This window comes from Catharus ustulatus, chromosome 9, assembly GCF_009819885.2.
Source record: "Catharus ustulatus isolate bCatUst1 chromosome 9, bCatUst1.pri.v2, whole genome shotgun sequence".
Lineage (NCBI taxonomy): Eukaryota > Metazoa > Chordata > Aves > Passeriformes > Turdidae > Catharus > Catharus ustulatus.
In genome coordinates this window covers 31,355,140-31,379,733 of record NC_046229.1, presented here as the reverse complement: position 1 = coordinate 31,379,733, position 24,594 = coordinate 31,355,140, and the positions used below count along the sequence as shown (strand labels likewise).

The following is a 24,594-nucleotide window of genomic DNA, read 5'->3' as shown; positions in this document are numbered from 1 at the left end:
GCAGCAACCCCACATCTGGGCACAGCTGCCCACAATAATGAGGTGACCCCAGGAACTGCAGATACTGCTTATACCTCAAAAACCAGGACAGTGATGCCTGGCAAATCCTGGTGGGAGAGCTTTTCCCACTCCCTGGCGCCAGGAGACCCCCAGCTTGTCCTGGGAGCAAGAGTGAGGCAAGGAGGAGCGGAGCTCTACGCTGCTGCACCTTTATTTAGTGTTAAAGGGAGGGGCACCACCAGCGACAGAAAAGCAAATGTACACGGGGAAAGGGACTAGAGACACTCGGGTGGCTTGTGGTGATGTCAGCAGCTGGGCCACCCCCCGGACTACCAAAGGAGCAGTCCTGCATGGGAGTCATTCCCGACGGATACACAACCACGCTGGAAGTAACGCGGGGATCAGAGGTACGCGAACAGCAGCCAGCAGCGAGCCCTGCTCCCTGCCCAGACCCGCGCTCCTGGGAACCTGCTCTTGGAGAGGTACAGACCTACGGAGCGGTGCAGACACTGCTACAGCCGGCCTTGGAAAGCAGACACCACCTATTCCCTGCAGGGATGCTCTGCAAGGATAAGGAGCCACTCGAATCATGAGTGCGGGTGGGCGCCGAGGCACCACGTGTGCGTTACTGAGGAGCACCCGGGAGGGCGGGGACGCTCCGTCCGGCCCCGCCCGGCTGCGGAAGGCACGGAGCCGCGGCTGTGCATCCAGCGCCTGCGGCAGGGACAGGGGGGCCACGCAGACCCCGGAGGGAGCCACGAAGCCGGGGGAGGAGGAGTGTTCAGTCCCGGAGGTAAAGCCATCCGGTGGCAAGATTCTAAGGCGGGGGGGATGGTTTTGGGGGTGATTTGCAATTTCAGCAGAAGTCTTTGCGTCAGTGCCAATTAACTTCCTCCCCCAGCCCCATCTGGGAGCCATAAGCCAGCCTGGCTGAGTCTTTTCGTGTTTGCAACTTAAAATATGGGAGCAGACTGGAGTAAGAAACCGTTTTTGCCTGACAGACTTTCCTCAAGAGTCACCCCCTATCCCACAACTGGTGCTTGCAGCACGGCCCCTCTGCCTGTTCCTCCGCAGTGACACTGCCAGGTGAGCTTTTTTCACATTTCTGCCCACCTGGCTACTCCACATTCCCTGTAGGGAATCCGACACTGCTGAGACAACTCGAGTGACAAACAACTGGGAGGTAACAAAAGGACTGGGAAGGAATATGGAAACATGATCTAGCTTTGAATCTCCTTCCTTTTGTTTGTTTACAATGGAGGTGTCCAAAAAATAGCGGTTGGGGAAAATTAAGACATCCTATTTACAAGTTCATATACACTTAAAATACATCACTGAGCACTGTTCCTCTGATTGTGTGTGTCGTGCACTCGCAGAGAGAACATGGCTCCAATGGTCATCAAAAACATCTTAAAAGGTTTTTTTTTTTCCTTAAAAAAAATAAGTTATTTTAGACCTGACAAATCACTTGCCAAAGGGAAGCAGCTGTTAAACAGAAGCAGTGACTCAGTTATACAAGGGCAAAGAAAGCATCAGTCAATGAGCTTTGGAGGCCTGTATAATGAGGGAGGCAAGTTTAAAAGCTTCAAGACTCTCCCTCTCTGGCTCAGGGCTGATTGCCAGTGCTCAGTGTGCAGCACCCCAGGTTTAACCTCTGGGGTATCTGATGGGGCCTGGGCGGCCGATGGCAGGACACGAGACCCTACAGCTGTGCCCAGTGCAGAGGGTAGGAAAGCTCTGGCAGGACTCACCGTGCTCTCCTGGCAGTGAATTGGTGCTACAGAGCCTGCCCACACGAGGCAGGGAGGGGCAGGGGGAGCAGGGCCAGGGGTCCCCTCCCTTGCTGTGGCTTGGGGGGGTTCCACCCTTCCCAGAAATGCTTGAGGCTGGCACTGGCAATGCAGTTTGTAATGCTCAGTGAATTCTGTAATTCCTCCCCCTGTCCCATCCTCCCCAAGGCTCGCTGCTCTGTGTCCACCTCCCACCAGCTCCTACCTGCACCGGGTGGAAGGGCGGGGGTCAGGTCCCCCTCCAGCTGCACAGACCCAGACCCGGAGCCCAGGTCCAGACTGCACCGCAGCAGGGGAGGAGGCAGCTGAGTCCTCCACCCCCTCTCCTCGGGGCCAGGGGAGATGGCGGTGCAGCCGAGCCGCAGTCCTTGGAGGAGGATGGTGAGAGCTGGGTGCAGGTGTTCCTGCCGGGGATCCTGTGGGCGGACGGAAACGGGGAGAGTTTCATTTCCCCGTGCTGCCGGAGCGAGGGGGTGGGGAGGGGGCGTCCCAGGAAGTTCAGTTTTTGTCATCACAGGACAAAAAACAGGATGAGCACCACTAGCAAGATGACGAAGAGGACAACAATTGCACACCACTGCCGTCGATCTGGAAAGAAAAGGAAGCATCAGTCTTCCTGCTTTAGTGGAGAAGGAAAATTGGGGGAGCATTTCTTCTTCATGTAACTGCGAGGAACCAAATTCAAGCTTAAGCCACAAAAAGCCAAAATAACAGTTCCTGTGGGAGGAAGGCTGTGGCACTTTTTATTGCAGTGAGGCATTCTCCTCCAGGATACACTGGGGGTTTGGGAATAGCTGTGGGAATTCTGAGGCTTCTTCCCAACCAAGTTCAAATAGCTTTGAGAAGTTGGCTCAAAAGCAGTTGGGAGGAACAAGCAGAGGGCTGCTGTGTTTGCTGTTCATTCATGGAGTAATCTGTTTGCCAGAGGAACAAGAAGGGATCCGGTGAAAGCTGCCCTGAGGAATTGTGCCAGGAAGAGATTGTGGCGGCTTCCCTTAGGACAGGGCCAGGAATCAGGTTTCCCTGGACATCTTTACACCTCATTGGCTCAACACCACATCACCTCTGAGAGCCGCTGTCTGGCCCCTGAGATGATGGTGCAGCAGTGGGGACTGGGCTGCTAGCACCCCCTTAACTCCTAGGCACAGCAACTACCCCAGAAAGAGCCCTCCTGCTCTCCCTGGCATAGGTGATTCCAGCAGAAATGCTTTCACAACACTCAGAAACACTCTGCAGAGATCCATGGGTTGTCCCAGAGGAAGGGGCACAGACACAGGGTTCACTCGTGGTTGTGCTGCTGCTGAGCTACTGGTGACCCAAAGTGCGCTGTCAGCATTCCAAGTGGTCTCTCTAGGCCTGTATTCCAGCACCTCATAAATCCCTCGGACAGCCTAATCCTGCAGAGCAGGAATGCTTTACCTCCTGACAGGCTGCTGCCTTCCCAAGGTCCTGAGCACCCACGGGAGAGAGGTGCTGGAGGAGGTGCTGGCCGGGCGCGGTGCCAGGCTTGGAGGCAGCCGGCAGTGCGGGACTTCCCGGCAGCCAGGCCGGGCTTCCTGTTTGCTCTGCTCGCCAGCCCCCCCCCGGCCTCAGGCGCAGCCTTATAAGGACTTTTCTGTGGGCTCAGCACAGAATTCAGCTTTCCTCTACCAGCTGAGAGAGATGTGATGGACAACAGGCCTGCAGGCGCCAGCAGCCCTAGGGCAGGTGGGATTTGGGAAGGGGATTGCTGCAGGCATTCTGGTGCGGGGAAGCCACACATGGTGGCTGGTGTTTAATGGCACCTTGACAGCTTTTGTTCCACAGGCAGCCCGGGAAACTGCAGCAGAGCAGGAGGCTGCAGAGCTTCCCCTCCCACCAGCTAGAGGGGGATTTTCCCAGCAGCAGCAGCATAAATAGAAAGGCATCTGTAAATAAAACAAAGGCAAGGGACCGGCAGCGGAGCAGTGTCTGGGCAGGAGCAGCTGCCGGGCTTGGAAACCTTCCCCTTCTTTCAAGAACTGAGAGCTGCTCCCTCGCCTTGGCTGAGTGGGTGGGAGCACAGTGTCCCAGCCTGAAGATCCAAGGGCTTGTCTCTCCCTTTCCAGGATCTGTTCCCACTTCCCAGGACCTACCACTCGTCATGTGAGACACTTTGGCGAGCTTCTTCATGACGTTATCAAGGCGCGACTGAGTGCTGTCTAACTCGTGGGAGAAGTCATCCAGCATCCTGAGGACACAGAAGCAGAGCGCTGGTCAGCCCTTGGCACATCCCTTGGGGATTCTGCAGCACGCTCACACACATGGATCAAAACACTGATATGAGAAGAGTATCGCCTTGGCAGACAAAATGAATGTGGCCTCCTCTCCTGGAAGCACCCAAGGGAGGGGAAGAAACTGCTGAAACAGCAGCTCTGCTTTGGTGAGAAGCAACTCGGGATTCCTGCCAGACTGATCCTCCCTGTGTGTTTGTGGCTGAATTCTACACACATCTGCAAGGTGAGGAGTGGGAGGGGCTTCCTCCTTACAATTTATCATCTGTGATTAGCAGAGACTGTGAGATCTACGTGTCAGCTCGGACTTTAAATCTCTTTTCTTGTTCAGGGCTTGCAGTTTGAAGTAAAATCTTGTTTCAGTCATGTATCAAGTGGGAATGAGAACTGCAGTTGCTTTTAAGGTGCTTTTCAAGCTCTGCGTGGAAGTTACCTTTTTACTTCCTCCACACGGCAACTGTAATGAATCTGAAAGCCCTCCTGAATCCATGCTTTGACAATGCCAGTGCACATCCAGAGTCAAGGTACCAATGCAATTGTCTCCAGCCAGTGGGACTTTAAACCTTAATGCATTTAAGAGGACAGACTCCTTCATTAGTGCCAGGGCACTTGTTAAACCTTCATTCAGTGGGGAATCCAGCAAGCACTGATGGCTTGTGTGATGATCTGGAAACAGACATGCCACACCAATCTCCCATGTCAGAGCAGAGGATTCTCATGCTGCACAGTTTCACACAGGAGGGAGGTTGAAAGTTCCTCCTCTCCATCAAAGACGAAATCACTTCACAAGGGACATGGTGCTCCAGACTCTCACTAGCCAAACAAGGGGGGATTTTAGGCATGAACCCTTCAAGCCTCTCTGGAAGTATAGCTGTTAGCCTGCACAACTGGGAACTTGTTTGCAAAGGACAAGAACTGAGAAAGAAATCTAATTTATATGTAAATGGATGGATGCAAAATGACTTTATGAACTGCCCTTTAACCCTTTGCGTGGGTGAGGGTTATTTTTAACATCAGTGATGAAGAGCAGCTCTGTGCTGTGTGTTTCAGGGCAGAGCTGAGAGCTCCTGGCCCCAGCAGTTGTCCAGGGGCAGCACAAAGCCCTGTAGAGTGGAGAAGTGGCCAGTATCTGCATTGCACAGCACCTCCCTCTCTTATCTGCTGGCTGCCTGTGGGGGAGCATGTGAAAAGGAGAGGAGGAAAGGTAAGGTGGCAGCTAAGCCTGCCCTAGATTCAGGCTTCTAAAGGAAGGAGGTTGCAGTTCGATCCCTGCAGATTGCAGTACAAAATGCTTTCCACAGGCTGGCAGGGAGAGGCTGCCTGAGGGACCAGTGAATTCCAGGCCCCATCAGAGGCAGAGATGGGTGTGTGAGGACACCCAGCCATGTTGCAGCTAGCCCCATGCCAGGTTTTTGCTGCCATGTCTCACACTTACACTGCTTGCTCTTCCAGCTCCCCGCCAATGCGCTGGGACATGTTCTTCAGCACCCCGATGCTGCCAGAGACCAGCTCCAACTGCTCATCCTGCTGCTCCACAATCAACTGGGGCCAAAGAGAAGGGAAATGGGCAATTACACATCTGCTGCCTGCAGCTGGGCTGGAGCCAGCCCATCCAGTGGACAGGCACTCACTGCTCAGCCAACATCAGCTGTCAGGCCTGGGCTCAGACCTAAGCCACCAGGAATGAGGAGCGCATTCCTAAGAAATGCTGGAGAGGAGACAACCAGGAGAAAGCCTCCATGGCATGGCATCACCATGGCACAGCAGGCTGCAGCCTCCAGACATCCCTGCAAATCCAGCCTCAGCTCATCCATGCTGCATGCACAGCTAAAAGTGACTTTGGAAAGCTCCAAGGGCTGGTCATCAAAACCTTGGCAAGGTAAGCAGGCCAGGAAGGCACACTGATACTGTGCCTGGGAAATGCCACCTGGAGTGTGCTGCAGCCAACATGGGGTTAATGCAAGCAGAAGGCTGTTGCAGCTTCTACAGCTAAAAATAGCCAGCCTGGCTCTGGAGTGCCAAAGGAGTAAGTCTGCTGCTGTTTTAAGTAGTTTTCAGGGCACAGTCACGCTAAGGATTAGCTTTACCCTAGTTACCTATTTCTGAAGCTATTTATCTCCCTGCAGTCAGTAGGTAAAATGCGTCTGGAAGCCAAGGTGGCATCACAGGTCAGTAGCTTTAGCAGATTTTGCCACCTCTGAGATGCTGTCAGTGTCAAGGCCCTGTAGTTCTCCAGTGTGTGCCTGGCCTGGGCACTTCTCCAGGCAAACTCCCCTGTCAGCTGGGAAGTGCCTCACCAGGGGTTCTCCCAAGCCCTCACACAGCCTTTCTCACTAATCTCACAAAAGCAGGAAAAGGAAGCAGGCGCGTGCTCCTGCTCCCAGCCTGTTCTGATGGGAGATGCACACAAACACCACCAAACATTTTTTAACCAGGGGAAGTTGCATAAGACAAACGGGTCCTTTTCTTTTTGCAGTGTTTCAACTCTTCCAAGGATTTCAGCAATCCTTGTACTATGAAATCTTAAGCATGCTGCATCTTCCAGATTGTGCCGACTGCCTCCAGAACTCAGAAGCAGCCCCATGCCTCCAAGGTTAAAAAATTTTGCGCTGAGATCGCCCAAAGCTGTGCTGCACAGGAATACATGCACAGACAAAAGCCACAAGCAAAGAGGAGGACTGTCAGGCTCCTGGAGCCAGACCTGTCCCTCTGGCACCCACTTGGCAAGCAAACCTATTTAGTCTGTGATGCCAGCTGCCTTACCTGTTGTTGAGCTTGCTGCTCCTCGATGAAATGTGAATTTGCTAACTGCAGCTCTCGGTCCAGACGGCTGTATTTGTCAGGTCCAGAGCTCCAACTCTGACTCCCACTGTCTCCCAGGAGTGCCTAAACAGATGCAGAGCTCTTAGCAACCCCCTTGTGTCTGCTCACAGCCCATCAACAAGGTGAGGTGGGAAGATGGACAAGGCAACACTCATGTACACATACACATCATCCCTTTCCTCCTGCTCTGTTGCTACTCAGCCAAAGTGCTGTCATGAACTAAACCAACACAGAGCCAAAATGCCAGCCTGGGAAGTCTCTGCAGCCTGGAATTGCAGAAATGCCTCTCCAGCAGCAGGAGAGCTGGAGTGCAGCCGGCTAACAGTGCGTGCAGGAGGCCTGCACAGCACAAAGGACTGGCAGAGGCCTGCTCAAGAGGCAGCACTGTGTGCTAGGACATGTGAGCTGGGAAGTGTCCGGATATAGTGTTAACACATGAACAGCTCCAACTGAGCACTCTGCTGCTAATGACAGGGGCTTAAGAGAGTCTGGATAAAATACTTAACCAGTTGAGCTGACAGTAAAATAATGCAAAATATAACCAGACCAGTGCTGTATGCTTATGTTCTATGATCCAGGCTGCCTATCCCTCCAGCAGGCTCTTCAGCTGCCTGCATACAAAGTCACCCCTGCTACCTGGCCTACAACTGAACAGAGAAGCTCATGGAAAGTCTGCAGAGCCAAAAATGTCTGGTCCCTGAAAGGTGAATAACCCAAGCTACAGATGCGGGAGAATGAACATGATCTGCAGGTGAGGAATTGCACTCTGCAGCACTAGGGAAGGGTTAGGGACTCTGCCCTCCAGTGTGGAAGCCAGGCTGACTTGTAACAAGGCCATCCTGCAGCTCCTGGTTGTGGGCAGAATGGAATGACTGAGTATTAGTGAAGAACAGCAAGACAATGACCAGGCTGTTCTGTTAGGTTTAAAACAAGATGGTCTCTATGGTTCATCTCACTTACAAGGTTCAGGGAGGGGTGGGGAAAGCTGACAGACTGACCATGCACGAAGCCAACAGGACATCTGGCTTGGTCTGTCCCCGAGACACTGAGCAAGCTCCTGGTCCCTCCAGTTTGTGGCAAGGGCAGCTCCTTTTTATTCAATGTAGTGCACTAGTTTTGCCTGCAGCTTCAATAGAAAGGGGCTGTTTGCCAGCCTGGGCTGTGGGGGTCAGGTCACTGCTTAGCCAGCCCTTCAGACAAAGCCCAGCACAAGCCTTGCAGTCTGGACTGAAGGCAAGGAGCTGGGAAGGGAAAGGAAGGTAGCAGGGGGAAGTCAGTTTTCCTGACCAGATGTCGCTGCGTGAGCTGGACCATATGGTCTCCTGCAGCTATCAGGAGCCTCATGCAAAGGAAAGCAGCAAATCCCAGGGAAAGCTACAGACTTATTTGAGCAAGGGTGTCAGGGACTTTGCTGCTGGGAGTGTTTGCCAAGCACATTAATTAACCCTGTGACAAGCTCAGGAATGAGTTCTGTGCTTCTCAGTTTGTTGCTCTTTGCCACGTGTGGTAAGGTTGATGCAGTACAAACAATTAACTATGAAGCAACACACATCAGCTTTTACTTGAGTGGGTCTGGAAGTCAGCTCCAGTATCTCCTTACAGCCTCCCCATCAGCCAGGAAGGAGCCAGGAAAGCTGCATCTATTTCTATTCCTTAGATTACAAGTGCAGACAACACGAGACTCCTTGAGCTCCTTCCATCTTCTTACATGCTATTACGAGAAGCAGCTGCATGAAAGGATATTGCACCATCTTGGCTCCTAAATCCAGCAGAGCGCAGGATTACATTCATTGACATGGATTCTGAGCTGGTCCCCCCCGAGGAGGAGGGAGATTTCCCTTTCCATGGGATGGTGCAATGCTGACAGTTGTAAACAACCAGCTCTGAAGATAGACACAGATGGTGAATGCTGACTTAAAGCTCTGAGAGGCTTGGGAGAGGCTGGCAGCACCGTGCCTGTGAGAACCAGCTCTCCCAGGGCAGCCAAATGGACACAGCTCAAACACAGCTTGGCTGCAGCTTGTGAGCCCCTTCCCACACCACAGGTCTGTAAGGGGAGGAACTCCAGACAGGACATACACTGCAGCAGATATACATTGCCCGTTTGTGGTTCTCACCTGCCTGTTTTTTCTTTCAGCCAACGCTTGCATGGAAGAGTTTGACATCTGATCCTTCATGTCCTGTTTGTTCAATAAAAGAAGCAGCATGTGAGCATTGGATTTGAGGTGACAGGCAAATTCAGGGTGCTACAGGACTGTCTATACCCAGGCAAGGCTTCTAAGAGGGGGAGTGAGGGAAGGGAGATTTTCTTTGAAAACCCACACTTTTGAAGAGTCTGGAAAAATACTGTAGGAAGTTTCATTGTTATACTAATACTGGAATCAACAGCATTGGGATATTTTTAAAATATTCCTCATTTACTACTCATTTTACTACACTCCACTTTGATTTGTATGATAAACTAATGTTCCTGTTGACAGAGTGTAAGGAAATGTTTGTCAAGGCCTTGAAGCCTATAACCTCCTGTGCTTTATTCCCAACTGCATCTGCTTTTATATTCCATAGCATGAGGTAGATTTCCTGTCCTGTGTCCACCCTCTTTGACTGTGTCAGTGTTCCCTCCTACCAATTAACTTTTGCTTGGAGTTCCTGCAGATCTCTAACCACAGAAGGCTCCCCATCACAATGTAACATAACCTAGTTTCCATAAATTAGCTAGTAGTCAATGTCATCTGGCAGAGGCTGATCCACCAGTTCTGATGCCACCAGAGCATTCAGGTGTGTTTTACTGTTCAGAGATGTGCAACACATCACCAAAGAGTGATCCCACTTGGCCACACATCATAAATTCCCCCATGGAAACTGGAAGTCAGCTGCATGGAGCCACTGACAAATTTCATTTCCCAGTGGGAGACACTGCTCCAAAACCCATTAGCCAGCATTTTTCAGCCAGGAGAAGAGGACCAGAGAGCAGGCTTGCCTGATCCTGCCTGTTAGGGAGTGGACTACACTGAGGGCAAGGCAGCAAGCATATGCCTGCTACCTGGGGCCAGTGTGGTTTTGGGATCAGTTCCCAGGCAGCAAGCCTTAGGAATGGCACCCAGACCGCAGGACTGCAGGTAGGGTAACAGGCTTGCTGCCAGCCACACCAGTGCATTCTGTGGAGCAGGAACATCAGAGTCGTGAGAGACAGCAGAAACTTAGTGTAGCTATTAATAGAAACCTTCCTAACTAGCAGCTTGTTACCAAGTAGTGAAGCTTTTGGAAAGATTTCTTCTCTAATTGTTACCACCAAGTTGTTGAAATCCCCTTTCTGCTTCTCAAGCGTAAGCTTAAACTAAAAAAAAATCTTCCTCAAGTTAAAAATAAATCCAGTGGTTGTTTGGACTATTTTGCAGGGGTAGGAAGTTGAAGTCACCATGTCAATAAGACCAGGCTTTAATCATCTGTCAGTGTTCAAAGCAGTGTCCCAATGCTACAAATGGTTGGGATAGTTGCGATTTCCCTCAGCTCTGAAGGGAGGCCCCACATTGCAGCTGGGTCTTCACTCTTGCTCCCGTTACCACAGGCTCCACACTGCTCTCACAGTGAGCTGGAAGACTTCAAGAGTCAGCAGCATAAAAGGAGGAAACTCTGTGGGGAACCTGCATCCCCAAACCCTTCTCCTGGGCAGTTCCAGGAGGGAATGCAGGGGGAAGAGGAGGAAGCCCGAGACTCACAGGTAGCAGGTTTATTCTCTGCTCTCCAGTCCACCACAGCTTTCCTTTTTTACCCACCTAATGCCCCCCACGCCCTCCCCAGGCCTGACTCCCAGGGCAGGTTCCTTACCCTGACCACCTGCCGCGTGCTGGTGATGAAGGCTTTGCGGATTCCCAGCTCTGTGGCATCGAGGTTGAATTTCCGCGGGTTTGCCTCAACAATGCCTGGACACCGAGTAAAGGAGTCCCCGGAAGCGGTGCTGGGTACACAATGGATACACAAACCCCGAGCGTGCCAAGTGGCCACTGTGTTGTGCCTGTTCCCAAAATCTGATTAGCAAAGTACAGCATGCTGCATGGGAAAGGAGGCATGGCAGGAATGCGCCGTGCAGTGCACGCACACTCGCAAGGTTTCTCTTTTCCACGCTTTTTTTGGTTCTGTGACGCTGTGCAGCATTTTCAGGAGCACTCAGAACACAAGGGAAAAGGAGTATTTCTGGAAGCCAGCCTAGAGAATGAACTGACTCCGCAGAACTCCAGGTTCACACGACACAATAGGCTTTTTAGAACAAAGCATCTTAGAATATACCTTGCAAAAAGGGAAACAGAAAGGCAAAAGGAAAATCCTTGACTTAATTTCACATCTGCAATTTGGGAAAAGCTGATGTGATCGCAAAATTCAATCCCAAACAGTCCTGATTTTTGCAAAGAGTGACAAGCATTGGGATTTGGCTATTTAGTACAACTTGGGAACTGCAACTATCTCCAGAGGGCCACAAAAAAGGATATTAATGGTCTCATCCAAGTCTTCCAGGTCCCACTCGATGCTCCGCAGGTTGTTCCTGAGCTCATTAGTGGTCCAGTCGATTTCTTCTCTTGTGGCGATGGAGGGATCTTGCAAGAGCTCTGTCCACCTCTGGAAGAGCCCCTGGGCAGTGTTCACAGCTTTCTGCACCTCCCTGCAGCCAGCAGGAGAGTGAAGTCAAGAGTTACCATCAGCTGCCCTGCAGCAGTGACCTGACACAGCTCCATGTCCAGCTGAGCAGGGACGCCACAGCTTCCTCACAAACATCTTTCCTTCCAACAACTCAGTGTTTCTTCTATAAAATAAGGATTTGCCCTGTATCTTGCTGCAGCACGAAGTTACTCATGAAGGGACCTACTTCTTCAGGGGAAGCTGCTGAGTGTCACCCAGGCAAGCCAGGGCAGAGGGTTTGAGCTCTTTGGCAATCCATGCTTTGCACTCCTCTCTCAACAGTTTTCCTCTGGAGGCCCTTAACTACTCATGTAAGATACCCCAAGGGCACACAGCATTACAGGAACTGTCCCCACACCACAGCCAGGCAGACTGTTGAGTGCAGCACTGTTTATTTTAATTCAGCATTTAAAAAAATACACAGCCCTACTACGCTGGCTTAGGAAACACAAGTTTTTTCTGCTGCTCTAAGCTCTTTTGGAGACGAGTGCATTCACAGCAAGGGAAGGCATTGCTGACAGCTCTGGTTTGGGGCAAGCAGGTTTGTAAATTTGGGTCACAGATTCTCAGTGTGGTTATCTGCATCTACAAACTCTGTGGTCTCCCAGATTCACAGGGAGCTGGGATTAGGGAGGAACATCAGACTGTGCTGGTGTCCACCATGAGTTTGCACACAACAGTCAGATGTCTCACCCCAGTGAAGGAAAGTAGGGGATGTCCAGGGCAGATGAGCTAAGGTGCCAGGACTGCAGCTCTCTCAGTTCCACCAGGACCTGAAGTCCTCCAGCTACTGTCTAGGCGGCTGTTTCTCTGCACCCTGATGTGTGCCCCTCCTGTCCTCGCACGCCTACGGCTCTGAGCCTGCCACCTGAGTGCCCTAAAGTCAGCAGCCTGCACCGAGGATCGGGAAAACTTCATTCCTTCCTCTACTTGCCAGCACAAGTTTTGGTTTAGTTTGGTTTTTTTTTGTTTTTTTTTGTTTTTTCATCTGAACGCACTTGTGGAAGTCCCCAGCAAGAAAAATGTAAAGCAGAGCTGGATCTCCTCTGTTGGGAGGAGTTATAGACACCAGGAAAGCAAACCAGTAGCAATTTTGGTGGCTACACCACCACCAGCCCCTCTTCCTGGCCAGGTTAATAATTAACTCTGGGAGCGGCAGCACATCCCCCTTTCCCCTCCCCGCCCTTCCCCGCACGCTGGGGGAACATCTCTGGAAAGTTTGACAGGACATTCGCTCCCCACCCATGGTGACTCCCACACTTTCCTCTTAGCAGGAGTTCAGCCTGGGAGAGGGATTCACTTTCCCTAGCTGCACTAGTATCCCTTCCCACACTTCTTGTTCTCACATGGCTTTCCCAAACACTCAGGAGCCCCTCTGCTGCTCCCCAGGGCTGTTTCACTGTGACATGGGCAGAAGACCCCAGCACAAGCTGAAGGTGGCCCGAGGGCAGTGTTTAGGGATGGAGCTGCTTTCACAGAATCACAGAATTGCTGGGGTTGGAAGGGCCCTCTGTGGATCATCCAGTCCAAAGCCCTGTCAAGGCACTGTCACCTAGAGAGGAGGACACAGGGATACCTCCAGATGGGTTTGGAATGTCTGCAGCAAACTCCACGACCTCCCTAGGAAGCCTTTTCCAGCGCAGTTTCCAAGGCATCACTGCCACCCTCATTGTAAAGAAGGTCCACCTCAACGCTGAGGTAGAACTTGTGTTTTAGTTTATGTCCATTGCTCCTCGTCCTGTTGCTGCAAAGGGTCTAGCACCATCCTCCTGGCACCCCTCAGAGGTATTTATATGCATTGATAAAATCCCCTCTCAGTCTTCTCTGGACCAAACAGACACAGCTCCTCCTGTCTCTCCTCACCAGAGAGATGCTCCAGACCCCAAATCATCTTTGTGGCCTCCACTGGACTCTCTCCAGTAGCTCCAACAGAGCTCCTTTCACCCTATTAATAACAATTTTCCTTTGGCCACCTTTAGCTGGCACTTCCCTGCGTTCAGGCTCTTCTCTGCAGGTTTCCTCTCACGGCCATTGTTTTTCCCCCAGCTTGGTCCCTGCTCCTCTCCACCTTTCCCCATGGTCACCCCGGCTCCAGCCGCGAGTCCCCATCCCCGCTATGCCCGCTGTCCCCCGGGCGCACCCGCAGCGAGCCCGGGGGGCCCTCACCGAGCCCGGGGAGGCCCGGCCGCGGCCCGGCACCTGCCCGCCTCACCCCAGCGCCTGCCCGCCTCACCCCAGCGCCTCCGCGCCGGGCCGCCACCGCCGGACAGGCCCCGGAGCCCGCGCTCAGCCCCTCAGCAGCGCAGGGGGAGCCCGGCCGCCATTTCCCACCTCCCCCTCCGACCCCCACCCGCTGCTCGCCCCCCGCTCCGCGGGCCTCCCGCGCTGCGCGGCGGCCGTGCCCGCCCCCTCGGCGCCCGGACGCGGCCCCGGCCCCTGGCGCGTCCCTCTCCCCGTGGCCCGGAGCCCGCCGAGCGCGGCGCTCACCCCTTCACCACGAAGAAGGGGTCCTCCATCGACATGGCGCTGCCGCCGCCTCACGCCACGGCCGCCGCCAGGCCACGCCCCCTCCATCAGACCACGCCCCCCCCTCACGCCCTCTGCCGGCCACGCCCCGCCGCGCGCCCGGGAGGGGGCGTGGCGGGTGATGTCACTCCCGCATGGCGGCGGCGGGGACTGTGCCGGTGTGCTCTGAGGGAAGCGGGCGCTGTCCCGGCTCCTCCAGGGGAGCCCCGGCTCTCTTCCCGTAGCGCTCGGAGGCGCGGTGTCCCCGTCACCCGCGGAATCGCGCACAGGGTGGGTCAGGACGGAAGGGATCACACCTGGTGCCACCTCCCTTTTCGTCGCAGAGCACGTGGCGCGGGGTTTTGTCCGGGCGGGTTTGGGATATCTCCGGTGAGGGAGAGTCCGCGACCTCTCTGGGCAATCTGTGCGTGGTCACTCGTACAGTGAGGAAGTTCTTCCTCGTGTTTAGGTGGAACTTCCCTTACATCGGTTCCTGCCCCTTGCCGCCCATGTGGTTGGCACCGCCGAGCAGAGCCTGGCTCCATCTCGGCACCCCTTCTTTCCCCCCGGAGCTGCACACAGCGCTCCGAATGCGCTCCCACCAGGGCAGAACAGAGATGCAGGATCGCCGACCCCCACGCCCTGCTCTCAGCAGCCCTGCGATGACAGGCGGTCCCATCTTCCCACGTAATGCCTTTCCACAATGGTCCGCAGTCCTTAGCACCGCTGTGCCACCAGCAAGACCACGCAGAAGGTGGTGTATTTACCATGCCTTGTGTTATGCAGATTAAAGATACTATTTTTTTATTTTAGAGAGTTAAAAGCAGCCTGCTCGGTGAAGAGAGGAAGTGAGGTAAGGCGTTCAAGCACCATCTCCTCACACACCTGCAGTTAGCAGCAGTTTTGTTTATGTCAGACTCTTCAGTGTGGAAGAAATTTCGTGCTTTATGCCAAACCCAGGACAGTAAACTCTTTCCCTCTCAGAGGATTTGCAGTCCTTAAAGCCTCATATAAAAACCATCCAGACGGCTTCCTTCACCCGGATTCATGGACCAAAACGCAAACCTTGGCACTGTGGGGTTCTGTCTCTGCCACGGGTCCCCAGCAGGAGCAGCTCAGCCAGGCAGTGTTCCCAGTCGGTGTGGGAGGAAGCAGAAGGGAGCGACAGGCAGTCTGCTTGGCTCCTGCTGCCCTTCCTGCCCCAGGAAAGCACAGGCACTGCTTCCTTCCTCCTGCCTTGTGGGGTTGAGAACAGCCCTGTGTCGCTTGGATGTTGTCCATCGCTGGGTGAAGATCCCTTCTTCCCTCATTCCCACCTCTCTTAAGTTTCTGGGCTCTTTAGTAGCTGAGCACAGGTAGCCCTGGGCTTGCAGCAGCTGGCAGGAGGGGGATGAAGCCTGCAGAGCCCTGGGAGATGTTCCCATCCATAGACACACAGCAGAGGGATGCCCGGCTTTACTCCCATGTAGGTTGATTTTGCAGAGGCTTGGCCAGGAGGAATCCCCCAAATTTTAACCAAAGAGTACATCCTGGCCTGCGCTTCCCGAAGGTGGCAGTGGTCCAGCATCCTGAGCAAAGGCAGGGAATGGGCACAAATCCCTTTTGCAGAGGTGCCTCCTCAGCATGGGAACGGGATACCCGGCTTTTGCAATCCCAGCAGCTTTCCTCACGCGCACCTTGGGGTGGGAAGGCTGTGGCACATGTTGAACCGGTTTCTGCAGTTCTTGGGGTGAGAATTCCACCTCCTGCTCTGGCCAGCCCCACGCCAGGAGTGGTGCAACAGGTGGCAGCTTTAGGGCTGGCATTTGCTGGCCCTTCCTTGCTGAATTTGGGATGACTTTCCCACGCTGGCAGAATTTGGGGCGTCCCTGCCAAACGTGTGCTTAGCATGGGAGGTTCCCTCCAGGAACAAACAGAGTTCCAGGGAGTCGCTGGTCCAGTTTGTCTGTCCCTGTCCCACAAAGACCTTGTACCTCCCCAAAATCTGATGATCCTCCTGTGACTTCCACCTGTGCCTGAAACCTTTGCCGCACTGGGAATGGAAAAGGGAAAATGTCCTGTAGCCAGGAATTTCAGAAATCCTTCAATAAATTATGTGAACACTCAATTAACCTATTTGAAAATGGGTGTTTTTTTACAGAATCACAGAATCACTTAGGTTGGAAAATACCTAAGATTGTTGAGTACATTTGCAAAAAAAGTGTAAAGCTTCACAGAGCTGTTGAAGGCTGAAAAAAAGGAGTTTTACTGAAATCTCGGGAAGTCGTAAACTTTCAAGGGATAAGAGAGACAGCCTGGTCTTTGATGCTAGAAATTAATTTACGTGATGTAGTAAATAATTTAGATTTTCACCTGAAAACCACTGCAACCACACTGCGGTTTGCATGTTTTAGAACGAGGCTGTTTTTTGCTATTCCATACGGGAAGCTGTGATTTCAGGCTTGGAAGCAGCGAGGAGTTTTTTGGGAGCTCTTCGGCATGCTCAGCTAAGCAATTCCTGCTGGGAGAGGAGCTCTGGGTGCAGAGCACACAGCTGCAGAACTGGTCAGGAAAGATCTGATGAAACATTTCTGCACCGTGAAAAGTGCCAACTCATCAGAATCCCAGCTGTCTGCAGGGAAGAGCTGGGCTCCCTGGAACTCCTATCAGGAAAATCTTTGTGGCATGTGTGTACATGCATGGGGGGTGTGGGATCCCATACTAGCCTGGTGCTAAGAATGTGCAATTGGTGGGGAAGAAGTGCCTTTTCTGCTCAGGGAAAAGTTGGATCAGTTTGAATTTGGATGTATAAAAGTAGAGGGGACTTCCCCCTCCCTACCCTGAAAAGGTTTTACAGCTAAAGGAAGAAGTCATAAAGGCTTTCTGATGCTTTGGTGGTTTTCCTCCTCATTTTCATTTTTAGTGATAGCTGAAAATTTTCAGTGGTGGTTTTAAGAGGATGATGAGACAAAACACTGGTCTGGAGTTAAATATTCAGTGTTCTGGTGAATGAAATGGGTAAATGAAATTGAGGAAAGGCAGCATTGCTTTCTGCAGGATGAATCCCTGGGATTGCCTGCCATGGGATGCCAGGGATGCTGAGATCTTACATGGATCCAAAATCAGATTGTTAAATTGCAGAACCAGTGAGGTGCTGGACTACCAGGGTTCTTGTTATGGGTGAAATTAGAAGGAGCTTTTCCCAGGCAGGCTTTAAACCCTAAACAATTCCTCGTTATCCCTGTCTCCAAGGATGATCTCTCTGGGCTCCAGGCTCCCCACAAACCATGAGAAGGACAAGGTGGTCAAATGAAGGGCCTTTCAAGAGGGAAGGGGCAGAGATCAGCAGGAACTGAGGCAGTGAACGCCTGCTGGCAGGCACAGATGTTTCACTTCACAGTTTTCCTTGGTGGGAGGAGGTATTTGACACAGAGCGGATCTGCTCTGCCCTTGCAGAGGATCTGCTCTGCCCTTGCTGCTCTCAGTGGTGGCTGCTACTCTGTGGTGTGATTTTCTGGCAAGTCCCAAGGTCCCCCAGGGGCATCTGGAAGGAAGCGGGAAGCAGAGCAGGCAGCTCCATGGCCCAGGAGCATCCCTGTGCCACCTCCCCATCCCGCCTAAGCGGGAAGCAGCCGCACAGAGGACACATCTGCACACTGGGACTGCCGTTGTCATTTGCCCCATGGCTACGAGGAAGGTGACATTGAGATACAGGGAAGAGGGGGAGAAAATAATTAGGCTGAGACTCCTTTGGGCAGATGCAGTGCCCTGCGGATTGCCGAGCTGCGGCTGCGGTTGGCTCCGTGTGGAGTTCCCGTGATTAATTGGAGATGTTTAGCCCCAGCCACCAAGGCTGCTGCCTGCTTTAGCTCAGAGGTTGCTGGGGAGCAAATCCAGTGAAAAACATGGGCTTTGCTGGGCTGCATCCCAGGGCTGTCCTGCTTCTTTATACCCTGGACGCAAGGCAGCCTTTGGAAGTGGCACAGGACCCGTTGCAGGCATATCGGAGAGGGAAACAAACATACAGGAAGGTGGACTACAATAGAAGGGTTGTCTGATAGGAAACCCCAGACAAATAAATGCAGTTTTTCCCCAGGAAACCAAACCAGTACCATAACCCACTGAAAGGTGTGGGGTCACATTTTTTCCAAGGGAAACAGCTGCCTGAAGAAGCTGATAGCTGGGAGTGGGATTTTTTTCCCCCTCTTTGTGTTTGGAGAGGCTGCTGGAGGAGTAGCAGGATATCTGATGGGCAAAGGCACAGGTCACTGTTCTCCAGGGGAGGAGAGGGAAATCCCAAGCCAGTGGTTCAGAGGGAGGGAAGGGAATTTTTAAATCATTCGTGTAGGGGGAGAAGGGGGAATCCCAGATCACTGGTGAAAATGAAAAAAAAAAAATGTAGGAGACTCCTGCCTGGCTGGGATATTGGCACTATAATCTCTGTCATGGGAAGGGGGGTTTAACCCTGGAAAACCCCTTTGCTTTCTAGTACATGGCTGTGCTGCAAGCTCACACCTCACTGTGGTTTTGGGGTGGATGTCTCAGCGCTCTCAGAAGCCGAGGGACTTGTTTCCTCTCCTTTGGGTTTAGGTCTGTATCGATTTGTTTGTATTTGTTTCACTTGTGTTTGGCTTTCATTCATCAGCGATTAGTGTTTGGCTCTCTGGGCTGTGTTTTGGGATGCTTCCCAGCTCTTCTGACCTTATCTCCAAGCAAGGATAAAGCAGAGCAGTTGGGAACCCTGGGGGATTAGTTACCAATATCCGATTGTGGCAGGTCCATACTGCATCCATGTGAATGAATCACTGCATTTTCTGGGAAAAAAAACCAACCCCAGAAAACCTTCCTCCTCTTCCTCCTGAGCTCCGCACAGGCGCCTCACAATTTAGATGTTTATTCCCATCCAGAAATGAGCTCAAGCTGTGGATAGAATCCCATTTGGAAATGTTCCCCTCTGTCCTGTTTCGTTTACGTCAGCAGTCACTGGGGATGTGACCTGATCTCCCTGGGGCTTTGGTTGTCCTGAAGTTCTGTTTTTGCTCCAGGCAGCTGTTGGTGTGAAGGCTTTTGCCTCAGCACCGCTGGAGGTGAGGGGCTTTTGACCGATTTGTTCCCATCCTCCTCTCAGGAAGGGTCCGACTGGTCCGAAAAGGAGAGGCGTCGATGCACTGCGGTGGCACCGGCACAGCCGGTGATGGATGACTTCAGCTGTGCTTTGAGGAGACCCTAATTTCACCGTCCATCCTCTTGACTACATCTGGCTTCCCCCTGGGGCCTGGACCGCACATTTGGTGACAGCGAGGAGCCGGCGCGGGGCTGAGGAGGGGGCAGGCGCCGCTGTCGGAACAGGATCTCGCTAACCACATCCTCATCCCCAGGTCGGGGTGGCCGTGTGGGAGCCAGATGGCCGTGCCGGGACGGAGCCGAGCTCGGGGGGCCGGCAGAGCTCGGTGCTGCCGAGCTGGGGCTGCCCCAGCATCCCCCGCCCCTCCTGGCCACGATGCGACCGCACGAAACCTCAGCGAGCATCCCGGCGCCGACCTCCTCTGCTCGGCAGCGAGGGCCAATCGAAACGCCTCCAAAAAAGCCGGTGGTGTGCGCGCAGCCCTCTGCAATTATTAGCTGTACCACAAGCTGCTTCCTCCCTCGAGCTGCTTTTATGTCGCATTGTTTTCCTTTCCAGGTGGGGCTCCGGGGCTGCTCCTCGCCGCCGTGCCAGCCGCAGCTCTGCTGGCGGAGAGGCCACCTTTGTCTGCCAGCCAGCCCTTCCTCCTCCTCCTCCTCCTGCTGCCAGAGCTATTTCGGGAAACAGCAGCTGAGCCGGAGGATTGTTAATTGTTCGCCAAACCCCTTCCAAGCCCGTTGGATCACATGAGGAGATTAGAGCGCCCGGTCACACCCTTTCTCTCCTCCTCCGCCTCCTGCTGTATCCCCCCGTGACCCGCAGGGGAGGGGGGCAATGTCCCTTGCACGGGGAGCATCCGGGGGGTGCACCCAGCTCTCCGGGATGCAGTGCCTGGCTGTGGGAATCTCGGGGATGCCGAGCCGTGGCTATGGGAAGGCTGCCGTGCTCGGAGGGCAGCCCCAGCAGGGTCAGCCCCAGCGGGGTCAGCGCCAGCGGGGCCGCTCCGGGCTCGGGCAGGAGCCCAGGGCAGGCACAAGGAAGGCAGACAAAGCCACCTCAGGCGCTGACCTCAGAAGCTGCCATGTGACTCTGCCTCAAAGTTACTAAAGCATGACATCAGCCTGGGAGGGAGCGGCCGGGCTGCCACCAAAATACTGCCTGCCTTCAACCGGCTGCCTGTGCCCGTGCTGCTGCCTGTGCCCGTGCTGCTGCCTGTGCCCGTGCTGCTGCCGCTCCTCTCCTGCCTGCCTCTGCCGTGGATACCCCCGAGCGACAGCAAACCATCACCCCATCTCTGCAAAGGGTGCGGAGGGCAGGCAGATGTCGAGGCAGGGCTCTGGTGCTCTAGCAATAACGTGCTGGTGGTGGCTGTGCCTGGCACCAGGCATGGTGTTGGTGGGTGAAACTCGTGGTGCTGGGTACGAGCTCTGCTGCTGGATGTTCTGCACCCCTGCTCCTCCTTGCTGGTGCTCTGTCTGAGCGCTAAGAGGGATGAGGGATCACTCAGTCCACATCCCCATCCTGCTAATCCCTGGCCAGAGCCAGGAGAGGCTGCTGGTCTGCCTTTTCCCAGGCAGGGTATCAGCCCAAAGGCAGTGACTGGAGAGAAATGGTGCCTCATGCCATCAGGGTGAGGTGGTGAGTAGCAGAACAGGTCAGTCTGCTCAGATCCAAGCATCTTCACCCCACAGAGCTCCCACGCTCTGCCTCCTCCACCTGCTTGGGGCTTTTTCCAGCTGGTGTGATGACTGCACTGCTGCTTTTTGTCCCTGAGCTGGGATATGGGATATGTATCAAATCTGGCTTTCTGACCAGGATATCTCTGCTGAAGATGCAAGTGCCCAGATCCTGCAAAGAGCAGTCCCAGAGCTGGTGATGCATTTTCCAGGGGCACAGCCAACGCTGAGAGGACACCCGTGATGGGCAGACGTGCTGGCTGCAGGTGAAGAGCTGTGACTGCAGTCCCAGGCATGCCAGCCCAGACCTGCCCTGGCTGGTTAGGCTGACCTGAGGGCTTAGGACAGGGTGTTGCTGTCCCTCTGAGGTGCGGGGAGCAGGTTTGGCGGGTCTGGAACACCTCGGTTCCCACCGCTGGAGCTCGCGTCCCTCTGGCCTCCCACGCTGGGTGTGGAGGGGACAGCCCCGCTCCCTGCAGCCAGGAGAGGCTGTCCCTGCTGTGGGCTGAGCTGTGACCTTTTGCCTGTGGGATCTTTTGCCTGTGGGGGAAGCTGGGCCTGGCTGTTTTGGTCGGTGTTTTGGCTGTGTGGCTGAGCGTGCCCCGGTCTGCTCACTTCAGATGGAGCATGGCAGGTTTGCTGGAGGAGGAGTGGGTGTTTTGAGATGTCAACACCCAGGCTGACATGCTGTTGTGTCCGCCACCGAGAGTGGCATTTGAGGTTTTCCATCTGTGTTTGACCAGAAGGAAAACATAAATTTGTCCTGAGCGTGGGTTTGTTGTTTTATTTTTTGGAGAAGGCTCTGCTATGTCAACTATGCGTTGGTGTGGCCTCATCTTCACCTATTTTTTGTTACCAGGACATGGTGACAGGTCCTGCCAACAAAACATCATGACAGCCTGTGGCTTTCCTTTGGGGGTGTCTGTGGATTCATCCCCTGGGAAAAAAGGGATGGAAGCAAATTGTTATGTGTCAGCTGGGAATGGAAACTGATACTCTGGGGCAGCATGTTGAACTTCCTTCATTTTAGGCCCTTTCACCTCTTTTCTGCTTGCAAATGGTGGTTAGTCCTTGGTGGAAGGAGGAGGGTCAGCATTCCAAGCTCTGAAACACTCTCCAAACTTTCTTGGAGGCTTCCCCGGTGCCTGGAGCTGTGTCTGGGGGTGACTGTGTTGTCCCCTGTGTCCTCCCAGCCACCCAGCTGATCCTGCCACCAGCTTTCACAGCTACAGCCAAGTGATGTTTCAGTTTCCAAAGAAGGTGCTCCGGTCTGCCATTGACCCCATCACCTTGGAGATGCCCTATTTGTCCTCCCCTGTAGCCCTTTCCCAACCCTCTTGTGGATCTTCCTCTCTGCCCAGGGCTTTCTGTGAACTTCACTGCTAGACCCCTGGAGCAGAATTCCGCCTGGCAGCTGGGCTAGCACGGCTTTCTGCTCCACGTCAGGGCAGATTTCCCTTGAAATCCTCAAAGACACACTTCGCCCTCCAGCCAACATCACCACCAGCTCCTTCTCTAACACGATAAGATAGCAGAGACCGGGCTGAAATTGAGGGAAACATTCCCAACCTGACAAAACAGAGGCTGAGGCTGCGCTCTGTCTGATTTGTTTCGTCCGTGTTTTTTTCTTTTTTTTTTTCCTCCTCAAGGCACGTTTCCATCCCTTTGGCCAAAATCGCCCTCTCTTCCCGCGCGGGGTGCAGCGAGCCGGGGGTGCCGCGGTGGGCCCCACCCAGCACGGCGCGCTGGCGTTGCCGCTTTAAGAGCCCTCTCCGCGGGGCGAGCTTTCGAACGCGCTGCCCTGCGCCGCCATTGGCCGGCGCGCGCGCGCGGGGGCCAGCCGGCGGTTGGAGCGGCCGGCGGCGCGCCCTGATTGGCCGAGCCGGGGGCGGTATAAAAGGCGGGCGGGCGCGTGGGCTCGCTCAGTCTGCGGCGCGAAGGGGCGGCGTGAGGAGCTGGGGTGTCACGCCGGTCCCCATCGGCCCGCAGCTTCTTTTTCGCTTTTTTTTTTTTTTTTTTTTTTTTTTAATTTTGTTTTTCCTCCCCTCGCCCACCGGTTTTCCCCATGGAGTTCAAGCTGGAGGCTCACCGCATCGTCAGCATCTCACTGGGCAAGATCTACAGCGCGCGGGGCCAGCGCGGCGGCCTGAAGCTGCACAAGAACCTCCTGGTGTCGCTGGTGCTGCGCAGCGCCCGGCAGGTCTACCTGAGCGAGCCGGGCTGCCCGCCCGAGCCGCCCCCCGCGGCCGCCGGGCACCCCGAGGAGGAGCCGCCGCCCTGCCCCGCCGCCTGGGCCGCCGAGGAGCCGCCGCCGCCGCCCCCGCAGGACGAGGCGGGGAGGGACTGCCAGGGCCCCCGGCCGCGGCGCTGTTGCTGCGGCGAGAACCGCGGGGGTTGCGCCGGAGCCCCCCCGCCGCCGCACTGCCCCCGCAAGCGGAGCGCCGGCGAGCGCGGCCAGGCGGGCTCCCCGGTGAAGAAGCCCCGCCGCGAGGAAGAGGAGCCGCCGCCGCTGCCGCCACCACCGCCGCCCTCGCCGCCAGGCGAGCAGGAGGACATGGAGACGGGCAACGTGGCCAGCCTCATCAGCATCTTCGGCTCCAGCTTCTCGGGACTGCTCAGCAAGGAGCCCAAGGGCCGGCGGCGGCCGCCTCTGGACGGCGGCGAGGCGGCGGCGGGCACGGCGCCCGCCGAGGCAGCGGCCGAGCCGGGACAGATCTGCTGCGACGAGCCGGTGCTGCGGACCCTCAACCCCTGGAGCACGGCCATCGTGGCTTTCTGATGCCCCGGCCGCAGAGACTGGCTCCCCGCCGCGGGCTGGGGAGCCCGGAGGTGACACCCACCGAGCGCCGCGGGGCTCCGGCGCCGGCCAGACCCGGCGCCCTGCGCCGCCGCACGGGAGGGACCGCGGGGCAGCGGCGGCGGCGGCGCTTTCCCGTTCCCCGCCGGGTCCCGGCTGCCGGCACCCGCCCTGGGAGCGCCCCCGGCCCTGCCCTCCCGGAATTCCCCTTCCCGGCAGAGCCGCCGCCCTCCCCGGCGCCCGGGGGAGGCTCCTCGGCTGCCGCCGGCCCCGGGGGCGCCCCCGGCGGGTGATATTTTAAGCTTGGAAAGTATTAAGTTTATTAAATAAAGTTTCTATTTTGGAAAGGTTTAGGTCAGAACTATTACATGGTGCTTTTTAAAAGTGTTTATTTGAGAGGAACGAAGTTTACAGACGCTTTGACGGAAAGTCCTTGAGCCTGTTTGTTAGGCTTGGTAACTCCCGGTCTTTGTTGTATAAAGGCTTGGGGCTCCCGTAGGGAATTTTGTACAGTGTTCTCCTTCAGTGATGTATCATGTTTTGTATAAAATGTAATTCTACGTGTACAACACGTATTAAATATTTTCAACTGTATGAGCCTAGTTCCTGTTTGTGCCCCGCTGGCTCGAGGGGGAGGAGGGCAGGCAGCACCGGGGTGTGGTTCTGCATGTCTGTGGCTGGATCCACCCAGCCTCGCCAGAGGCTTGGGGTGGGTTGGAGTCCAGCTCTGCTGGGAGCTGGGGAAGAAAGGGAACTTGTGTCAGGGCGCCTGGAGTCCTTCCCAGCAGCTTCCAGGTGTTCCTACTGCTCTTCTGGCTACAACCTCTTGTCGGGGCCGGCGCTGCCGTGGCATTTGAGGTCTTGCTCTGAAAGTACCTAATGTGCAAAGTCACTGTCTGTGGGTGGAAAGCGGTTGCTAAATCTCAGAGGAGCAGCTGGGCGCAGTCTGACCTGGCCTGTGGCACAGCTGGGC

The 24,594-nt window shown here is 54.8% G+C and overlaps 2 protein-coding genes across 2 annotated transcripts; one reads left to right on the top strand and one right to left on the bottom strand.

Moving 5' to 3' along the window:
* Positions 1-193: 193 nt before the first annotated feature.
* On the bottom strand, positions 194-14,120 carry STX6 (syntaxin 6). The gene is made up of 8 exons (XM_033067903.1): positions 14,027-14,120; positions 11,353-11,522; positions 10,694-10,788; positions 8,983-9,045; positions 6,806-6,928; positions 5,478-5,584; positions 3,905-3,999; positions 194-2,378 (listed from the first exon to the last, which is right to left on the bottom strand). The coding sequence occupies exons 1-8, from the start codon at positions 14,059-14,061 to the stop codon at positions 2,302-2,304; spliced, it is 765 nt and encodes a 254-aa protein (XP_032923794.1). The 5' UTR covers positions 14,062-14,120; the 3' UTR covers positions 194-2,301.
* An 8,643-nt stretch (positions 14,121-22,763) lies between these two features.
* IER5 (immediate early response 5) lies at positions 22,764-24,215 on the top strand. The gene has a single exon (XM_033067717.1). The coding sequence runs from the start codon at positions 22,890-22,892 to the stop codon at positions 23,601-23,603; it is 714 nt and encodes a 237-aa protein (XP_032923608.1). The 5' UTR covers positions 22,764-22,889; the 3' UTR covers positions 23,604-24,215.
* Positions 24,216-24,594: the final 379 nt, after the last annotated feature.

Excerpts from the sequence above, each read along its gene's own strand:
- STX6 (XM_033067903.1), bottom strand. The coding sequence starts at position 14,061 with ATGTCGATGGAGGACCCCTTCTTCGTGGTGAAGGG. Across the intron at positions 11,523-14,026 it reads CCCTTCTTCGTGGTGAAGGG|GGAGGTGCAGAAAGCTGTGA; the intron begins GTGAGCGCCGCG and ends TGCTGGCTGCAG. Across the intron at positions 4,000-5,477 it reads GAGCTGGAAGAGCAAGCAGT|GATGCTGGATGACTTCTCCC; the intron begins GTAAGTGTGAGA and ends CTGTGTCCTCAG.
- IER5 (XM_033067717.1), top strand. The coding sequence starts at position 22,890 with ATGGAGTTCAAGCTGGAGGCTCACCGCATCGTCAGCATCTCACTGGGC.